We start from the raw sequence: 14,789 nt of genomic DNA on the forward strand, positions 1-14,789 counted from the left end.
ACTACCATGACTCAACTAAAAAAGGCCCAACTAAATCAAGTGCAAGATCCTAAACATGTTAATGCTATGGAGGGAATGAATATTTTGGTGAACAAGAGAAGGACTAAGGGTCCACAAGTGCAAACTCGAGTGGAGAACTATGTGCAAGATGATGGTGGTTTTGAGCAAGATGATTCTTATATTGAGCAGTAGGAGGAAGTGTAATATGTGAACAATTTTCAAGGGCAAAAAGAAATAAATTCCAAGTCCCAAACTAACAACAATGGCGACCACAAAACAATCATGGCAATTGGAATTCTAACAATCAAGGGAATTGGCATAACAACAACAATTAAGAAAATTAGAGTGGAAACAACCAAGGAGATTGGGGAGGCAATAATCAAGGTGGTTGGAGTAACAATCAAGGCAACCGGGGGTCGAGTTTTCAAAGGCCCCCAATGTATCAACAACCGATCAACTCACCTCCTTATCCTTTACATGGTTCGAGTTCTTCAAACAATGAGATGGGACGTATTGAAAGTATATTCAGGCAAATGATAGAAAAGAATGTCGATTCGGATGCCCAACTTGCCTCTCACAATACATCAATCCACAACCTAGAAATTCAAATGGGATAAATCTCCCAAGCTTTAAATTCTCGTCCTAAGGGGGCACTACCAAGTGACACGGTGAAACCCAAAGGATGGTAACAATACGGGGCATGCTATGGCGGTTATCACAAAAAGTGAAAGAGAAAGGAATGCACCCACCTCAAGAGGAAGGTAACTTGTTGATGATGATCAAGTGATGCAAGAAGAAGAGATCCTGAACAATATTGTTCAACCTAATGAGGAAGTTCGAATTGATATTGATGATAGTATGGATGAGACTCAAGAGGAGGTGAACCTGTCTAGGGAACACATTATTGACATACCGAAGCCAATAATGCAAAAGGAAAAGGCAAAATTGCCTAAGCCTCCACCTCCATACCCTCAAAGACTTGCCAAGCAAAATGGTGAGAATCAATTCAAGAAGTTCATTCAAATGATGAAGAGTCTTTCAATCAATGTGCCATTGGTCAAAGCTTTGGAACAAATATCCGGTTATGCAAAGTTTATGAAAGATCTTGTGATAAATAAGAGGTCGATGAATTTTGAAACTATCAAAGTTACTCATTAAGTGAGTGCAATTGTTCATTCATTGGCTCCTAAGTTGGAGAATCCCCGTGCTTTCACGATTCCTTGTACAATTGGAAGTGCCTAGTTTGCTAAAGCTCTTTGTGATATTGGGGCAAGTATATATTTGATGACCTATTTGGTTTTCAATACTTTGGGGATTGGACAACCAAGACCCACCTCTATGAGATTGCAAATAGCTGACTGTACCATGAAAAGGCCGTTCGGTGTGATTGAAGATGTTTTGGTCTGGGTTGATAAATTCATTATTCCGGCGGATTTCGTCATTCTAGATTGTGAGGTTGATTATGCGGTGGCAATTATTCTTAGTAGACCTTTACTTGCTATGGGTAAGACTCTTTGTGATGTTGAAGCCGGAGAATTTACTTTCCGGGTTGGTGATGAAAAAATGGTATTCCATATGTGTAAGTCCATGCGGCAACCAAATTGCAATGAGGTGTGTTCTTTTGTAGCTTTGGTGACCGATATCATTGTTGATGATACAAGTGCTACAATCAATGTTGGTAATATATTGGAGGCCATCTTGCTCAACTTTGATGATGACGATATGGATGGCTTCATGGAATATGTGAACTCTTTGCAAGGAATGGGGTCGTACAACTATGAATCCCGGAAATTGTCCTTGGATCTTGAAAATAGGAAGACTCATCCTACAAAGCCTTCTATTGAAGATCCACCTACCTTGGAGTTGAAGCCATTGACTTTACATCTACATTATGAATTTCTTGGCCCTTGTTCTACTTTACCGGTTATTATTTCCTCTTGTTTGACTAACGTGCGGGTAGATTCCACATTGTCGGTGCTACAAAAAAGGAAGAACGCTATTAGGTGGACCTTGGCGGATATGTTTTGTATGTATATGATCAAGTTGGAGAATAGTGCTAAACCATCTATTGAACATCAAAGGAGACTCAATGAGGCTATGCAAGAAGTTGTTAAGAAAGCGATTATCAAGTGGTTGGATGTCGGGGTTGTCTACCCCATCTCCGATAATTCATGGACTTCTCCGATTCAATGTGTCCCAAAGAAGGGGGGGCATGACCATGGTCACCAATGACAAGAATGAATTGATTCCTACAATATCAGTGATCTGTTGGAGGGCGTGTATGGATTATCGCAAGCTCAACAAAGTCACAAGGAAGGATCACTTTTCACTTCCTCTCTTAGATCAAATGATCGATAAATTGGATGGCCGTGCTTTCTATTGTTTTCTTGATGGGTACTCGAGCTACAACCAAATTCTCATTGCTCTGGAAGATCAAGAGAAAACAATCTTTACATGTCCCTATGGTACTTTTTCTTTCAAGTGGATGCCATTCGGTTTGTGTATTGCACCAACGACTTTTTAAAGGTGTATGATGGCTATTTTCACGGACATGACAGAGGACTACCTTAAACTTTTCATGGATGACTTCTTGGTGGTTGGTGACTCTTTTGATGTTTGTCTCGCAAATTTGGACAAAGTGTTGGCTAGATGTGAAGAAACCAATTTGGAATTGTGAGAAGTGCCATTTCATGGTTGAGGAAGGTATTTTCCTTGGCCATAAAATCTCAAGGAATGGAATTGAAGTTGACAAGGCAAAGATTGAGGTTATTTCTAAGCTTCCACCCCCAACTTCGGTGAAGGGTGTACGGAGTTTCTTAGGCCATGCGGGTTTTTACTGGTGCTTTATCAAAGACTTCTCTAAAGTGGTGAGCCCGTTGTGCAAACCTCTTGAGAAGGTGCCAAGTTTAATTTCAATGATGATTGCCTGAGATATTTTGAATTGTTGAAGCTCAAGTTGACAATTACTCCCATCATCACCGCTCCAAATTGGAGTGTGCCTTTTGAACTGATGCAAGTGACGTAGCGGTTATTCCGGATGAGTTCTCTTCAAGCCAAAGGAAGAAGCTCAAAAGGGATTGTCAAGTTTATTATTAGTATGAACCATACTTTTTTCCGAATTTGTACAGATGGGGTGATTAGGAAGTGTGTACCAGAAGAAAAGTAAGGTGATGTTCTTGAGGCTTGTCATTATTCGCCATATGGTGGTCATCATGGTGGAGCGAGAACGTCGGGCAAAGTTCTTAGTTGTGGTTTCTATTGGCCTACTCTTTACAAGGATGCTAGCGAGTTGGTGAAAATATGTGATGAATGTCAATGGGCCGGTGGAATCTCAAGGAAAAATGAAATGCCTCTCACAACCATCTTGGAGATTGATATTTTCGATGTTTGGTACATTGACTTCATGAGCCCTTTTGTGAGTTCTTGTGGTAACACCTACATCTTGGTCTATGTAGATTATGAATCCAAATGGGTTGAGGCCGTCGCTTTACCCAACAATGAGGCGAGAAGTGTACTGTCCTTCTTTATCAGACGACTTATAAAACACATATCAGAATGTTTCCATATCGGTTGGTGTTTGAAAAATCTTGTCACCTTCCAGTAGAACTAGAGCACAAGGTAATGTGGGCTCTAAAGAAGTTGAATCTTGATTGGGATGTAGCCATAATTTGAGGGTTGCACATTTGAATGAATTGGATGAGTTCCGGTTTCATGCTTATGCGAGTTCATCTTGTACAAAGAAAAGATGAAATATCTTCATGACAAATACATTTGGAACAAAGAGTTCAAGGTGGTCAATCTTGTATTGTTGTTTAACTCAAGGTTGAGAATATTTCCCGGGATGCTAAAATCCAAGTGGAGCGGTCCATTTGAAATTATTTGTGTGACACCTTTTTGTGCATTAGACTTAAAGAATAAAAAAATGAAGTGTTTCGATTCAATGGTCACCGGGTGAAGCATACTTAGGCAAGGTTGGATTTAGCCACATGGTGTCGGTCATTCACTTCACTTGAGGGTATTTTGCTTTGTGCCGCAACGTTAAATCGGGCGCTTCTTGGGAGGCAACCCATGTTCTTTTCCTTTTTCTTTTGTAGTTAGGTTTTATTTGTGTTCTAACTTGATTTGAAGTGTGCTACAGGGATGAGTGTGACTTGCAAGAAAGGTGAATAAAAATTTGGCTAAGTGTTTGAATGATTTGCGGACTGCACTTTATCTGCGCATACCATATAATTATGTGTGCCACAGTAGAAGGGAATTGCGGCCGCACATTTGGAAAATTGAAAAAGTGACAAAATGTTAACTCTTTGAAGTTTGAGCTTGTCAGTGCGGAGGCTGATCTACGACCACACGTGAAATCTGCGTTCGCACCTAAAAATGTGCGGACTGCACATTGAGATCAGAGACTTTCAACCTAGGTGACAGAGTGCAAACCGCACATGAAAATGTGTGTCCGCGCTCGAATCTTTTCCCTTTGCAATCACTTGGTATAAATAGAGGAAAATAGATCATTTTACACTTTTCCCTATCTTAACAAACAATGTTTCTCTGTTGATTTTCTTGAGAGATTTTAATTGTCCCCACACACAGCCACCTGTGATTATTCCCCCATTGCACTCACTCTATCTGGTATGCTTTATTTCATGTTAATTTTTTGTGTTAGTTTAACTTTTAGATTTTTAGTTCTTTTTAGGCCATCTGTTATTAAAGTTCATCCATGTGTCTATGTAGGGTAGATCTAAACTGGGTAATCATAATACATGCTCTAATGGGATTGGGTTAGTGAAATTACATTCTTATACCATGTTGCCATATCTATTTGTGCAAGTAATTGAAAAATCTAAGATGAAAAAGTTGACTGTACGTAGTTTTTGAAATCTACGGCCACACTTGAGTTTATGCGGTCCACATATTAGGAGTTTTGGCAACTTAGTGAAGCAGTGCATCTGTGGCCGTAATTTAAAATATGTGGACCGCAGATTTCCCTTGCGGCCGCAGATCGGCCATTGAACTATCTTCAGATAGGCTCATGATCCTCTGAACTTTGAAAGTCTGAAGTGTGGCCACACTTGCGATTATGTGGACTTCACTTTCATTCTGCGACCGCATATCCAAATTTTGTGGACCGCAATTCCTTTCTGCGTCCGCACATAAAAATTAGGCGGACCGCAGAACTTATTACCTGCAACCCTGTGTTTTAATCATAACCCCATTGTATCCCCATGTGCCTCATTTGCCTACATAAGTCCTGAATGTGCTGAATGAAAACTTTCAACTAACGATCTTCTTTGCTTTGATACAGGCAATGGTCCAATCGCGAGGCCGCGACGACACTAATAAGGGAAGAGGTGAATCTTCTAGGGGTCGAGGTAGAGGTACCTTTCCCCTCGGCCAGCCTAAGACCATCAGAAAGAAAACCACACATGCAGAGGGAGAGGTGCAGACCTCTCCAAATCTAGTTCCTATGGCCTGTCTAGGGAAGTGTCAGAGGGCAACTCAGCATCTGTTTAGGAGGAGCAAACAACCACCCCATCTAGTCCACATGGAAGATACCAGCTCAGGGATGAGCCCTCTTCATCTCACAGCACCTCCGAGGGGTTGGAGAGTGCTAGCCCGACCTCTGAGCCAGTAGCTATACCAGACACAGAGGCACAGACCGTACAGGAGATCCCCGATGATGGTAGAGGGGGAAATGGTACAACCACGGGTGTGGAAAGATCAAAGAAAAAGGAGGTAAGAGAGTATAGGTTTGTCAGCTTGGCCGTCTTCACTGATTTTTGTATGTGGTGGACAGTGAGGTCTCTGACACTTGAGAAACAAGTCCTATTGAAGGATTTGGAGAAATACAACCGGACGATATTGAGGCAATTCAGAGTAAGAAATGGTTGAATGTGGTTTACTGAGAGAGTTGAGGATGCCAAGGAATACCTCGTCCAAGATTTCTACGCTAATGTTGCTCACATCAAGAAGGGTACGAAGGTGACCAAAGTATGCAACCTCAAGGTGAGGTTTGATCAGCATACGCTAAACGCGTACTTAGGATTTGAGGACGTGAAGCCAAAGGAGTATCTGGAGAAATTTGCAATGAAGGAAGAAGTCCGACCTTGGATGGCTGAGATCTTAGCACCACCAGGGCCACCACCACCATGGATTACCGCTGGGGTTCCCATTCAGCGGAACAAATTGAGCTTCGAGGCGAAATGGTGGAAGAACTTTGTTTGCAATAGACTTGATCCATGCCAGAATGAGAGTCATTTACCTATTCCTCGGGCTGTTCATGTGGCTTTCATCATGGATGGGTACCCAATTAATGTGGGTGCCGTGATGTCGGCCAACATTTCATTGATAGCATAGTAGGCTAGCTAGGCCTACCTTTATCCCAACACAATCATAGAGTACCTCACTGATGCGAAGGTAGAGCCGAGATCATTTGACACCAAGGTAAAGCCGAAGAAGCCATTTGATTGGAATTCAGTGATGGATGAGACCGACCCAAAGAATAAATCCCGGCCTTCTACCACCACAGGCTAGTCTGATGAGCCGACAGTGGTAGTTACTGAGACAAATGACCTTTCATCCACCTCTGTTAAGCCCTCTTCTAGTGTTGTTATGCCTCTGCCACCATCCTCAGCTCCTACCACAGCCCTAGGGCATCCCCTACTCCAACTCTAAGGCGAGTAACTATGCCTACAACTCCATTATCTGCTCTACGAGTCTCCCAGACATTGGCGAGTCTCAATAACTGGATGCAGACAGCTACTTCAAAGCCGTCTGACATATCTATTATTGTTGCAGTGCAGTCATCTACACATGCACCACATGTATCCTTTGATCTTAATGAGGAATTGAAGAAGATTCTGGACAACCAGAATATGATCATGGACACTCGGGTACAACACGGGTCGGTTATTGAGGAACTGAGCAAGGAAGTGAAGAAGATGAGGAAGTCCCAAGCAAGTAAGAAATCAATGGACAAGCTCCGGAGGGAGGTGACCAGACTTGTGACAGCGAGAGATATACGTTTAGACATGCTACTTGACCCGCAACAGTCTGCCCCAGATCCATCAGCACCATCTGCACCGGTTGCACTAGCTGGCCAATCTGAGGAGCCAGACCTTGTTGCCGACACTGTTGAAGTAGTGCGTGTGATGTTTACCGCTCCCGCCATGCCTAGATTTGATGATGATGAGATACAGATGGCTGACCCTATGACAGATGATATTGCTAGGGACACTGAGATGTCCAAGGATCCTTAGGGAGTTTTCTTCACCCTCTTTTTTTCACTCTTTTTTTGTTAAGCATTGGGGACAATGCTTACTTTTATTTGGGGGGTGGGGGATTGAGTTTATTTGATACATTGTGGGGTAGAGTTTATTTGATACATTGACACATTTTGGATACATTTGGACTGTAATAATATGATGATTCTCTTCCTTTACTTATTTGTATTTATCTATATTTAGTAGTTATTGTTCATTAGCTTCTTTATTTTTTCACTTTAGTTCTTGTTTTGTTAGTAGCTTCTTTTTATGCTATCATAGATAATAAGCCTTTGGTTTTCTTAACACCACGGTTCTTTCCAAAGGTAGTTTTTATGTGAACCGGATGACTTGTCTCAACGATGGATGGAGTGACAACCTTCTTAAAGGAATGAGTCTATTTTTGTGTTTAGGTAATAATAGTAGTAGTAATGAATAAAATGCTTAATCAAGTCATTCTCGAAAAAGAGTTATTCATGCTTCATTTAGTACCAACATACTTAATTATGTGCTTATAGTTTGAAACAAGGTTTTTGAAAGAAAATAACTCCAGTCCGTGTCTTTGAGATTCTTGAGCTGACTTTGGTAATCACCGAGTGGTTAATTGGACTATAGTGATCTTTAACTTGATTGTGGTCGTTGTAGATTCTCGACTCTATCCTCTTTTACGGTCTATTTGTGTGAGGGGTGAGATGATTTGTTGTTAGTCCAAGTATCCGTGCGAATGGTCTAGAACTTGCCCCGAATGTGCTTCAAGGCGAAATCCTAAGTTTTGCTTGGTTTGAGAAATGATTATAGGCTTTCCTTGGCCGTTTGAACTTTCTATTCCCAACCAATGTTGTTATCCCTAGTCAACCCCCTTTGAGCCTATAGCCTTTCTCACTTGATAACCGTGTTATAAGATTTTACCCGTTCTTTCATGATCCTCTCTTGGCACCAGGACTTTCCTGAAATATATAAAGGGTGAATATGGGCACATTCACCTATCATGTGAACCACCTATAAATGCATATATGAGATGGTTACATGTGTGTTTATTATTAACCTATAGTTTGACATTTGAAATTGCTTTTCTCAATTAAGAGCATAATATTTTTCGGATTATGAAATCTAGATAATTCATCTTGATAAAGTTGGTTTTTATCCAAGTTGGTTTAGTATTGAATACCTCCTATTAATGGCTAAACTATTGCTTATAAGAACAAAGCTTCATGTGTTGGTCTAAGATTTTCTAAATTGCATACAACAGTATTTGTATTCATCAGACCAACAAGATATGATAAGTCCTCCCTTTACAATTCGTTTTGGATCATAAACCAAATATTTTTACTATCTAATAACTGTTGATGTGTGGTATACAATTAATTTCTCTACCACGTGCACAAAGATAGGTTCCCCAAAGAAGATTGGGGATATATGTTAGTTTTTCTAACATTTGGGAGATGGAATATGTAGCTGAAAAATATGCTATATGAATCTAATTATCATTAATATGATCCTCACTCAGAAGACAATTCAAGTCAAATGCCAGAGGCATTTGCTGATCCAAAATTTAATATCATATATCAGCTGCAAATGCTCCTATTAAAATTAAAGTACCTGAAGGATAAAGTTTACTGTACGCATGAAGCGTGATCGGTTCCAAAGATAATAATTCTTGAAAAATGATAGAAGCAAATGATCATAATGAGGAAATGAGCTATAGAAGAGCCCACAACATAACATTTCATGAAACTCCAGAAGAAGTTCAGGTATCTGAAAATAAAGAAAGTGAAGAGATCTCAATAAGTTATGTCGCTTGGGAACCGATACAAAATAGTCGTCGACGATATATTTGATACAATATAGTGCACAATATTATAAAAGAATGTAAGGATCATACCTGTAGTCCAGACACCTGAAGATATCATGCCATTTATATGCATGTCATAACCTATATGACTCATTTGATCAAATTTATATGAAGATACCTGAAGTATTTAGAATGCTTGAAGCATATAATTCAAAATATCGAGAAATGTACTCGATTAAATTAAAAACATCTTTGTACGATTTAAAGCCATCTAGGCGCATATGGTATAATCGCCTCAGTAAATATTTGCTGAAAGAAGGTTACATAAAAGATGTTATTTGTTCTTGTATTTTTATAAAGAAAATGTCATCAGAATTTGTTATGTTAGATCTCAGTAAATTTCAATGATGCAAAACAACCAATTACTCCCTATGTACAGGAAAAGATCTAAGCAATAATATGGAGGCAAATATGAATCAAACGAAAAAGGAAAGAGAAGCAGACAAATCAATCAAGGAACATGGCAAAATCAATTAAAAGAGATATTATAAGAAGGATCTAAATCAAAGGAGTTTACTGGCACGAAATCATCCGCAAAAGATTCTCCCACATAATATCAATCGAAGACATCAATCAAGGGACCTGGAAACGGGAATATTCTCTCAATTAAGGAACAAATCACTCAAGCCCGCGAGTCAAGATAAGTCAGAATCAACATATGAATCCGTCTGAATACAAACTCTTTTGGGTTTGCAATCTCTAAAAAAGATGTACAAGACTTCAAGGCATCGAGAAGTATAAATCCCTACTGCACTGAATTTAGAACGATATACTTTGATCAAACCAACTTCATTCTCTTTGTTCTACTTCAAACGAAACAATATAGTCTGCTTTAGATTTCTTGTGTAACAAAGAAGAGAAGAGAGAGAGAGAGAAAAGAACACTGGTGAGGCATTGTATCAATTATAGATATAAGAACGAGTGACAAAAGTTGTTGGTGTATAACAACATCAACTCATCTGTACTGAGCCATTTCATACTTGAAAGTGATCACCCTTGCAACCCAAGGGAACTGGACATAGGATTCACTCTAAATCCGAACCAATATAAAAATATATTGTGTCATTTAATTTTTGCAATTTATCTTTTTCATTCAATTCCTGAAAAGTCCAGTCGACTAGAACTCAAATTAGTCGACTACTTCAAAAAAGAAAAGAAAAAAAAATCACAATTCATCCCCCCTTGTGAGGAAAGATCATGGCCAATCAAATAAATGTTGGAGCACTCTTTCAAGAGGGAACATCACAAGTCAGGCCACCATACTTAAATGGACAACAATTTTCTCACTGGAAAGTGCGAATAGAAATCTATGCAAAATCTTATGATGTGAAAGTATGGCATATTATCAAAAAGGGAAACTATCCACTACCAGCAACAGCTCAACCACCCACTGATCCTGAAGATATAGATGAATACACAAATGAACAAATAGCAGTTGTACAGGTTAATGCCAAGGCACGAAACCTGTTGTATAATGCTATAAGTGGAGAGGAGTATGAGAAGATTTCAACCTGTGATACGGCTAAAGAAATATGGGACAAACTGGAGGTCACTTATGAAGGAATCAACAAAGTGAAAGAAACTCGGATAAACATGTTGGTTCATGACTATGAACTCTTTCAGATGAAAGAAGGAGAATCCATTGAGGAAATGTTCGCAAGATTCAGCAAAATCATTAATGATCTGAAAGCTTTTGGTAAACCTTATTCAAGTGGTGATCAAGTTTGAAAGATCTTTAGTAGTCTACCTACCACTTGGCAGATGCAAGTAGTTGCACTTGAATCTCAAGATCTAAACAAACTTTCATATGATGAACTTAGAGGAGATCTTATAGCATTCGAGAAAACCCATCTCAAGAAGGTAAGTCAGGAAGAAAAGAAGAAAACAATTGCCTTCAAATCTACAATTGAAGGACCTGAGAATGATATTGATGACGATCCAAAAGCTCTTGAAGAAGAAATTGCTATGGTATCAAGAAACATGGATGGGTTAATGAAAAGGTATAGAAATACAAGAAGGGGAAGGATGCCATCTAGGCGAACTAGGCAATACAATGAACATGACAAGAATGATGGGAAGTGTTATGATTGTGGAAGGTGTGGGCATGTTCAAGCTGAATGCCGAGATATTAAAAGAAAAGTCTCCATAGGGTTCAGCAAAAATAAATCCTTCGAAAATTGGAGTGATGAAGATAGTTCAGAACATGAAGAAATAGCAAATCTATATTTTATGACCATCCTGGAAAATGACATGAACAAATACTCTGGCTGCTGGACTGATGAAGATACATCAGACGATGAATGCAAGGAAAATACTGAAAATTGTTTCTTGGCACGAGGTGAAACAAGCGAGGAACACCACAGAAAAAGTCGTAAAGAAAAATGGTATTTAGAAAGTGTGTGTTCCAGTCACATGACGAGTGACAAAAATCTGTTCAAAGAAGTCACAAAAATAAATGGTGAAAATGTCAAATTTGGTGATGATTCAAAAGAAAAGATAATTGGTACCGGTACAGTTCCATTCAAAAATAATTATGACATTACAGAGGTATATCTTGTAGATGGACTCAACTACAATCTTTTGAGCATAAGTTAGCTATGTGATTCAGGATATGAAGTAAAATTTAAGAAAACAGGATGTTCCATTGAGGATAAAATAGGTAAAACTATTTTTCCAAGAAAAAGGTATGGAAATGTTTATATTCTTGATGGCATTGAAAATCTAGATAGTCACATATGTCTAGCATCCATTTTTGACGATCCATGGCTTTGGCATAAAAAACTTGGTCATGCAAGCATGAATCTTATTGAAAAACTGTCCAAGCATGATTTAGTTATTGGTCTTCCCAAACTCAATTTTTCTAGAAATCATGTATGTGATGCATGTCAGATTGGTAAAAAAATTAGAAACTCTTTCAAAATAAAGGATATTGTGTCCACTACCAAGCCATTTCAATTACTTCATATGAACTTGTTTGGACCCACTAGAACTGCCAGAATTGGAGGTAAACGATATGCTTTTATTATTGTTGATGATTACTCACGTTTTACATGGGTAATTTTCTTATCTCATAAAGATGAAGCTCTAAAAGTTTTTGAGATTTTCTGCAAAAGAGTTGAAAGAGAAAAAGGGTATCTGATCACAACCATCCAAAGCGACCATGGAGGAGAGTTTGAAAGCAGTTCTTTTGAAGAATTCTGTAATGATCAAGGGTATACCCATAACTTCTCAGCAACAAGATCACCCCAACAGAATGGAGTAGTTGAGCGCAAGAATAGAACTCTACAAGATATGGCAATAATAATGATATTAGAACATTCACTGTCAAATCACTTCTGGGCAGAATCAATTAGTACATTATGCCATATTCTTAGCAGGTGCCTCATATGACCTATTTTGAAGAAGACTCCATATGAATTATGGAAAGGTAAGAAACCAAATATTGGCTACTTTTACCCGTTCGGAAGTAAGTGTTTCATTCACAACAATGGTAAGGATAACCTTGGTAAATTTGATCCAAGGAGTAATAAAGGTATTTTCCTTGGTTACTCTATTAATAGTAGATCTTTTAGAGTTTACAACAAATGTACATTATCTATAGACGAATCAGTGCATATTATATTCGATGAAAATAACTCTATGGCCGAGAAAGGAATTATTGCAGGTGATGAAGACACCAGCCAAGAAGTATTACAGACAAATAAACCACAAAAGTCGACTGATATCCCAGCTACAGTTACAGAGTTGACTAATGAACCTGTGATAAATCATGTTGAACCACAAAAGGAGTCGACTACTTATGCAGTTGGAACCCAACTGAATGAATGGAGAAGTGAACCTGAATATCCTCAAAAATTCATCATAGAGGATCCAAGCGAAGGAATGAAAACCAGAGGGTCTCTCAAAAAGAAAGCAAATATTGCACTCATCTCTCAAGTAGAACCTAAGAAAGATGATGAAGCCCTAAAGGACTCTAGCTGGATTCAAGCCATGCAACACGAACTTGATCAATTCGACAAAAACCAAGTTTGGGAATTAGTTCCTAAGCCTGCAAATGCTACTATAGTCGATAACAAAGTGGGTATTTATAAACAAGCTAAATGAAGAAGGAAAGGTAGTAAGAAACAAAGCCAGACTAGTAGCTCAAGGCTACTCACAGTAGGAAGGAGTCGACTATGATGAAATATTTACACAGGTTGCACAGTTAGAATCAATTCGTATATTGCTTGCCTATTGTGGTCAAAAGTGCTTTTCTAAACGGTTTTATTGATGAGGGGTTATATGTAAAATAACCTTCTGGTTTTGAAAACTCACAATTTCCTTATCATATGTACAAGCTACTAAAGCTCTTTATGGACTCAAACAAGCTCCTCGAGCTTGGTATGAAATATTGAGTTCTTTTTTAACTAATCATGGGTTCACCAGAGGTTAGGTGGATACTAGTCTATTTATCAAGAGATCTACTGAAGGTAATCTTATTATTCAAATCTATGTAGATGATATCATATTTGGTAGTACTAATCTTCTTTTGTGCAAGGACTTTTCAAATCTCATGCAAAGTGAGTTCAAAATGAGTATGATGGGAGAGCTAACATTTTTCCTTGGACTACAAATCCATCAATATGATAGTGGAATATTCATCTGCCAAACCAAGTATACAAATGAATTGATTCAAAAATTTGGAATGAGCAATTCCAAATCAATTGGAACTCCTATGAGTCCGTCTACATGTTTAGACAGGGATGAATATGGAAACTTAGTAGATGAAACCAAGTATCGTGGAATGATTGGATCTCTACTATATCTAACGGCTAGTCGACCAGATATCATGTTCAATGTTTGTAAATGTGCCAGGTTTCAGTCAGCTCCTAAAGAGTCTCACTTAACAGTAATAAATCGAATTATTCTCTATCTCATTGGAACCACCTCTTACGAACTTTGGTATCCTCACTCTTACAATTTTAAACTTAGGGGGTTTTCATATGATGATCTCGCAGGTGACAAGGAGGACGGAAAAATTACAAGCGGGACTTGTCAATTACTGGGAAAAGCACTAATCTCCTAGAACAATAAGAAACAGGGATCAGTGGCTCTTTCCATAACTAAAGCAAAGTACATAGCAATTGGACAATGTTGTGCTCAATTGCTATGGATGTCTCATAAATTGGGTGACTATGAATTATTTTTCGAGCATGTTCAAATATTTTGTGATAATTCTAGTGCTATTTGTCTATCAAAGAATCTTGTGCATCATTCTAGAGCTAAGCATATGTATATTAAGCATCATTTTATTAGAGATCATGTTCTTAAAGGCAACATAGAATTATTGTTTGTTAGTTCCACTGATCAATTAGCAGATATATTCACAAAACCCTTGCTAGAAGACAGATTTTGTGCATTACGAGACTCTCTTGGCATTATTTTCATAAACTCATAATTTTAGGGCATTTGTGGTATTTTTAATTATTTCTGTATCTTAGTTTAAATATTTCCTTAAGTGTGTAAAATGCATTAATTATATGTCTGTTACTTTTCTTGTTTTACACCTTTTCACAACCTTTCAGAGACCGGTCAATCATTGCGTCAAATCTCTGACGCCTTTTCATTTGTACTCAACCGCCGTTTATCACCCCTTTAGTTCAAAGCCTCCTCTGTCCCTCTCAAATTTTTTGTATCTCCAC

At 38.5% G+C, this 14,789-nt stretch overlaps 1 protein-coding gene across 1 annotated transcript; it reads left to right on the forward strand.

Annotated features, from left to right (window-relative positions):
* Positions 1 to 10,305: 10,305 nt before the first annotated feature.
* On the forward strand, positions 10,306 to 10,836 carry LOC117281073 (uncharacterized). Its single transcript, XM_033660879.1, has one exon. The coding sequence runs from the start codon at positions 10,306 to 10,308 to the stop codon at positions 10,834 to 10,836; it is 531 nt and encodes a 176-aa protein (XP_033516770.1).
* The last annotated feature ends 3,953 nt before the right edge of the window (positions 10,837 to 14,789 follow it).

The sequence above is a fragment of the Nicotiana tomentosiformis genome, chromosome 4 (genome assembly GCF_000390325.3).
Source record: "Nicotiana tomentosiformis chromosome 4, ASM39032v3, whole genome shotgun sequence".
NCBI lineage: Eukaryota > Viridiplantae > Streptophyta > Magnoliopsida > Solanales > Solanaceae > Nicotiana > Nicotiana tomentosiformis.

What these genes read in the sequence shown, in the direction of transcription:
- LOC117281073 (XM_033660879.1), top strand. Translation starts at nt 10,306, where the DNA reads ATGGCCAATCAAATAAATGTTGGAGCACTCTTTCAAGAGGGAACATCA.